This window comes from Cebus imitator, unplaced genomic scaffold, assembly GCF_001604975.1.
Source record: "Cebus imitator isolate Cc_AM_T3 unplaced genomic scaffold, Cebus_imitator-1.0 Scaffold538, whole genome shotgun sequence".
Classification (NCBI taxonomy): Eukaryota; Metazoa; Chordata; class Mammalia; order Primates; family Cebidae; genus Cebus; species Cebus imitator.
The window spans coordinates 33,612-40,739 of record NW_016107853.1 but is presented as its reverse complement, the minus strand read 5'-3'; the positions used below and the strand labels follow the sequence as shown (position 1 = coordinate 40,739).

Here is a 7,128-nt window from a genome sequence, read left to right as displayed (position 1 = left end):
AAGTCACCAACAGCCACCAAACCTATGTTATAACTGTTACAGGTATCTGGCTGAAAGAAAGAAAAGGAAAATGGAGACAACATGAGACAGACCCCAGAATAGCTACCTGGAAGGTATAATGGGTCAATTTAAGAACCACAGCTGAGACTACCAGGGCTCTTGCTGTCTCCAGCAATGAGTGAGTGCAAAGTACCCACAGTAAGGACTGAAGATGCCCCACGTTGGGACAGATCTGCTACAGGTGCAAGAACATGTTTTATTTAATACTCATTTTTTTGAAGAATAAAAATACAAAATCATGGGACTTATGAGAATGTAATATTTATTGAATAAATATTCAATAAATGTATTTATTTATTGAGAATGTAATCTTGAGAATGTAATATTTATTCATTTTATGTGTGAATATAGGTTCACCTAAGGTCTTCCTGATAAAACACAGTAAAAGCTTTCAAACTGTTTTACTATAACCTATACAGAAATGTATTTGTTGAATCAGCATACACATGTATACACGTATATATAATGGAAATGTTTTTCTGAAATATTTGTCCTTACTACTCTGAGACACTTTGATTTGTTCTAATTTTTTTCTTGGCGGTGGGTGAGGGCATAAGAGAAGGCTGGTCCCTACCTACAGTATGAAAACACTGCCAACAGCACAGCACTTAAGGTATGTGAGGGTCTAGTTTCAAATTCTGACTCTGCCATATCTGAGCTGTTACTTTGGACAAAGTACTTAACTTCTCTGTACTTATGTTTTTTCATCTATAAAATAATAGGGCTGGGCGCGGTGGCTCACGCCTGTAATCCAAGCACTTTGGGAGGCTGAGGCGGGTAGATCACGAGGTCAAGAGATCGAGACCATCCTGGTCAACACGGTGAAACCCGGTCTCTACTAAAAATACAAAAAATTAGCTGGGCATGGTGGCGAGTGCCTGTAATCCCAGCTACTCAGGAGGCTGAGGCAGGAGGATTGCCTGAACCCAGGAGGCAGAGGTTGTGGTGAGCTGAGATCGCGCCATTGCACTCCAGCCTGGGTAACAAGTGGGAAACTCTGTCTCAAAAAAAAAAAAAACCACTGTATTTACCCTACAAAGTTCTTTAGAAAGTGCTTGGAATACAGCCTGGGACACAGTGAGTGTTCAATAAATGTGTGCTATTTATTGTTCTTGCTGTCATTGCTATTCAGGTCAAAGTCTAAGAATTTGAGTCCAACATATAAGAAAAACTTTTTTTTTTTTTCTTAAAGCAAGGAATTTAGCAAATTGCCTTTATTAAGAATCACCGGGCCAAGTGCGGTGGCTCACACCTGTAATCCCAGCACTTTGGGAGGCCGAGGCGGGTGGATCACGAGGTCAAGAGATGGAGACCATCCTGGTCAACATGGTGAAACCCCGTCTCTACTAAAAATACAAAAAATCAGCTGGGCATGGTGGCGCGTGCCTGTAATCCCAGCTACTCAGGAGGCTGAGGCAGAAGAATTGCCTGAACCCAGGAGGTGGAGGTTGCAGTGAGCCAAGATCGCGCCACTGCACCCCAGCCTGGGTAACAAGAGCAAAACTCTGTCTCAAAAAAAAAAAGAATAATCAAGTTACATGAAACTGGGAGTGGACATGAGGCTGGCCTCCTCCTTGCACCTCCAGCTATGCCAAATGACACTGTGTGTTGCACAATCTACTGGCAAATAATGGCATGTGATGGCTCCGGCTAATGCAGGTGGACATCGGGGGTGCCTCAGGGAGGCCAGGCCACTGAGGAGTGGAATGAAGCCCTGAGACGGAGAGGCCAGCATCAAGACACCTGTCCGGCCATCAAGTCGCCCACCTGCCATCAAGACTCTTGGGTTGCAGCCCTGATGCCTGGAGACTTTGGGACTGTCCTTTAGCTTCACTGGGCTTCCAATCCCGAAGTTTCTGTCCTGCCTGCTTGGCGCACATAGCCACCCACTGGGCCAGCTCCTCACTGGTGGCCAGGTCAGAACACCCACTACACTGCAGCCCACGCACCCCAGACGAAGACCCTGGCACCGACTGCAGCAGAGAAACTTTTAAAGTGAGTGATAATCTGATATAAAAAATACTCAGAAAACAAATTTGGAAGGGAACTATTAAATTCCATGTTAAGGAAAAATTATGTTAGTCAATAACCAAAATGGTCAGTTTTGTGAATTTTTTGCTGTTTTGTTTTTTTGCCATAGCTTCAAGCACCGCTTACCTATGATGTCATTTCTCATTGCTTCTGTAATTGGTATTGGTTTAGCAGCATCTGGAGATATATATTTGGTAAAAGTATTCACTGCATCTTGTTCTATACCTGCAAGGGAAGAAGAGAATTTCAAAAATCAAAAAGCAACTTAGACTCCAGTCATGAACTATATTCACGAATAGCAGGGCTTAGATCACTGTGAATTCCTATTGCAAAATGAGCTTCCACGACAAATGTGCTTTTTCTTTGTTTGGTTTGTGGAAAAGGAGAGTTATAGGGGGTGTTCAAAGCTATGGAAAATGAGTATTATCAAACAACTACGCACGAATTTCAAAGTACCTTTACACCAAAATAAACTCATTATTAACCCGTTATAATATATCTGAACAGGATCTACTTTGGGGCACTAAGAAGGAGAAAACATTAGTTTGAAGATAGCCCTTAATAAAACAATATGAATTCTGCTAAAATTGAAGAATAAACATCAAATTTATGAGTAAGCTTGGGTGAATGAATGATAAAATTATTGATGCCTTACCAAAAGTTTATAGGGATAATGCCTCAAAGAAATAAGCAGTTTACAAACGGATAACGTGTTTTAAGAGGGATGAGACACATGAAGTCGGTAGCAGCACACCATCCACATCAATTTATGACTAAAGAAATGGATCTTGTTTGTGTCCTATTTGAAGTGGATCAACAATTAACAGCACAAATAGACACCACCACAGACATCTCCACTGACTCAGTTTACACAATTCTGACTGAAAAATTTAAAACTTAGCAAATTTCCACTGGATGGGTGCCAAAACCATTGCATCCAGATCAGCTACAGGTAAGAGCAGAGCTTTCAATGGAAATTTTAAACAAGTGGGATCAAGATCCTGAAGCATCTCTTTGAAGAATTGTAACAGGAAATGAAACAGCTCTACCACACAATCCTGAAGACAAAGCACAACCAAAGCAATGGCTACCAAGAGGTAGAAGAGGTCCAGTCATCAAAGCAAAAGTAGACTTGTCAAGAAAAAGTCATGGCAACAGATTTTTAGGATGCTCAAGGTATTTTGCCTGTTGACTTTCTGGAGGGCCAAAGAATGATAAAATGTGCTTGTTATGAGAGTGTTTTAAGAAAGGCAGCCAAAGCTTTAGAAAACCCAGAAAAGCTTCAGAGAATCCTCCTCTATCACAGCAAAGCTCCTGCTCATTCTGCTCATCAAACAAAATTCTGTGACAGTTTCAATGGGAAATCATTGGGCTTTATAGTTCTGATTTGGCTTTTGACCCTTTTGTTTCCTAATCTTAAAAAATCTTTAGCCACTGCACTTGCTAGCCTTCAAAAAAAAATCTTTAGCTGGGTATGGTGGCTTATGCTGTAATCCCAGCACTTTGGGAGGCTGAGGCAGGCAGATTATATGAGGTCACGAGTTCAAGACCAGCCTAGCCAACATGGCAAAACTACATCTCTACTAAAAATACAAAAATCATCCAGGTGTGATGGTGGGTACCTGTAATCCCAGCTGCTGGGGAAGCTGAGGTAGGAGAATTACTCAAACCCAGGAGCTGGATGTGGCAGTGAGCCAAGATTGTGCCACTGCACTCCAGCCTGGCAAACAGAGACTCAGGCTCCCCCTAAGAAAACATCTTTATAGTGCACCCATTTTTCTTCAGCTAATAATGTAAAAAAGACTGCATTCATGAGGTCAGGTGTTCAAGACCATCCTGGCCAACATGGTAAAACCCCGTCTCTACTAAAAATACAAAAATTAGCTGCTCAGGAAGCTGAGGCAGGAGAATTGCTTAAACCAGGGAGTCGGACGTTGCACTGAGCTGAGATCACGCCAGTGCACTCCAATCTGGCCACAGAGAGACTGTCTCAAAAAAACAAACAAAAAAACAAAACAAAAAAAAAACACTACACTAACATGGTTAAATTCCCAGGAGCCTCAGGCTATTAGAGATAAATGGTTAGTATCATTGCTTATAAAAGTATCTGAGGCTGGGCGTGGTGGCTCATACCTGTAATTCCAGCATTTTGGGAGGCCAAGGAGGGCGGATCATGAGGTCAGGAAATTGAGACTATCCTGGCTAACACAGAGAAATCCTGTCTTTACTAAAAATACAAAAAATTAGCTGGGCAAGGTGACACGTGCCTGTAGTCCCAGCTACTCGGGAGGCTGAGGCAGGAGAATTGCTTGGATTCAGGAGGTGGAGGTTGCAGTGAGCCGAGATCACACCACTGCATTCCAGCCTGGGAGAAAGAGCAAGACTCCATCTCAAAAAAAAAAAAAGTATCTTGAACTTGATAGAGCTTACATTGGGAAATAAAATTATGTTTTAAAGTTTTCTTTTAATTCCATCTTTCACAAACATTTTGAAGTCACCTTATATGTGAATTCTCTCCTCCCATTCCTCTTATGACCTAAAAAGCTCTTTAATAGCAAATACTTATGTATATTCTCTAGGTCTCTTCTCCAAAGTCCCAACTTCAAGGATTTGCATAGTAATATAATAGTAAGAGCTCAAAAATTATTTATTCAAGACCAGCCTGGCCAGCATGGCAAAACCCCGTCTCTATTAAAAATACAAAAATTAGCGGGCATGCTGGGACATGCTTGTGATCCCACCTAACTGGAAGGCTGAGGTGGGAGGATCACTTGAACCTGGGAGGCTGTGGTTGCAGTGAATTTTATCACTTGGCAACAAATACTGTCAGCTGTTTTCCTTGAAGTGACAAGCTTACTTAATTCATTTTCAAACAAATGTCTGCCAAATACCCAACTCTGAACAACCAGGGTTTGTTGATCATCATTCTTTGAGTGAAAATGGTATTCCAGGCCGGGCATGGTGGCTAATGCCTGTAATCCCAGCACTCTGGGAGGCCGAGGTGGGTGGATCACGAGGTCAGGAGTTAAAGACCAGCCTGACCAACATGGTGAAACCCCATCTCTACTAAAAATACAAAAATTAGCCAGGTGTGATGGTGTGCACCTGTAATCCCAGCTACTCAGGAGGCTAAGGCAGGAGAATCGCTTGAACCAGGAAGGCAGAGGTTGCAGTGAGCCAATGTGGCGCAACTGCACTCTAGCCTGGTGACAGAGCAAGACTGTCTAAAAACAAAAGAAAGAAAAAAAACAAAAAAACAAAAAGGTATTCCACCAAAAAAGGAGTTAATTGAACTAATAAACACAATCCATTGTACCCAGGCTCATCTTTGGGACAATGATTTTACTTCAGTATGCAGAAGTGCTTTATGCATAATTCCTATGTCATCACACGCATTTAAAACCATATTAAAACGTTTATATTTAATAAAATTATCTATTGTTCCAAGGACATTCTTAAGCAAAACTGGCATTTATTTTCACTAGGAATATGTGGCAGCAAAGAATACAGTGAATATAAGTATAACTTGATCCAATGCCAGCAAGCTTTTCTCATCGCTTTTGTACCATTGTTCCAAGCGTCAACACAGTGAAGAAAAAAACAAAAAAGACCACCTTAGAATCATGATAAGAACAGTTCTGACCTCACAGATGCTCTTCAAATAGTCTCTGGGAACCACATTTCAAGAACTCCTGAGTTAGTGGAATACATTATTATCCCCATTTCTGTAGAAAAGAAAATGTATGTACAAGAAAGTAAAATACCTTATTTGATTCAAGGACATGTGTATGTGTAGGGAGAGTAGAAGTGTAGAGTTTTTATAGGGGATTGAAGTTGTTATCAGCTTAAGGTAAACATAATTTTTTTCCACAACTGACTACTGATTATTATGTTTTATGTAAGCCCCATAGCAACCACAAAAAAATATATATATATCTATAGAAGACGAATAAAAAGAAAAAGAATTCAAAGCATATCACTACTAAAAATTTAACAAAACACAAAGGAAAATACCAAGAGAGAAAAAGAGCTACAAGAGAAAACAATTAAAATGGCAATGAATCTTACCCTACAAATAATTACTTTAAATCTAATTGGATTAAACTTCCCAATTAAAAGATACACAGAGTGGCCAGGCATGGTAGCTCATGCCTGAGTTCTTTGGGAGGCCAAGGCAGGAAGATCGAGAGGACAGGAGTTTAAGACCAGCCTGGGCAACATGGTAAAATCCCATCTCTACCAAAAATAGAAAAATTAGCCAGTGTGGTGGCTCATGCCTGTAGTCCCACCTACTCAGGAGGTTGAGGTAGGAGGACTGACTGAGCCCAGGGGGGGGTCAAAGCAGGCAGCAATGAGCCAGAGCAAGATCTATGTCCAAAAAAAAAAGAAAAGAAAAAACAGATAGAGTGGCTGAAGGGATAAAAACAAGATACAAATATATGCTCTCTCTGGCTGGGCACGGTGGCTCACGCCTGTAATCTCAGCACTTTGGAAGGCCAAGGCAGGCGGATCACCTGAGGTGAGGGGTTCGAGACCAGCCTGGTCAACATAGTGAAACACCAATTCTACTAAAAACACAAAAATTAGCCATGCATGGTGGCAATCACCTGTAATCCCAGCAACCTGGGAGGCTGAGGATGAGAATCACTTGAGAATTGTTTGAACTCAGAAGGTGGATGCTGGAGTGAGCCGAGATCATGCTACTGCACTCCAGCCCGAGTGATAGAGCTAAACTCCATCTCAAAAACAAAATAAAAAAAATACATATATGTTACCTCCAAGGGATTAAATCCTTTCGATTTAAGGAAACGCACAAGGTGAAAGTAAAGAGATGAAAAATAATCCATGTAAATGGTAATCAAAACAGAGCCATACATACATCAGACAAAACTCAAAAAGTAACAAAGAAGTATGTTATAAAATGATAAAAGAGTCAATCCACCAAGAAGGTATAAAAGTAGGCCGGGCGCTGTGGCTCACGCTTGTAATCTCAGCACTTTGGGAGGCCGAGGCGGGTGGATCACGAGGTCAAGAGAT

At 41.3% G+C, this 7,128-nt stretch overlaps 1 protein-coding gene across 2 annotated transcripts in view; it reads right to left on the bottom strand.

The window, feature by feature from the left end:
* The window catches only part of AKAP10 (A-kinase anchoring protein 10), an 86,568-nt gene that overhangs the window by 49,833 nt on the left and 29,607 nt on the right, over nucleotides 1–7,128 (bottom strand). For both annotated transcript variants that reach the window (XM_017514909.2, XM_017514910.2), the window contains one exon: nucleotides 2,218–2,316. In XM_017514909.2, coding sequence (XP_017370398.1) covers nucleotides 2,218–2,316 — 99 coding nt within the window. The remainder of the gene's footprint in view (nucleotides 1–2,217; nucleotides 2,317–7,128) is intronic.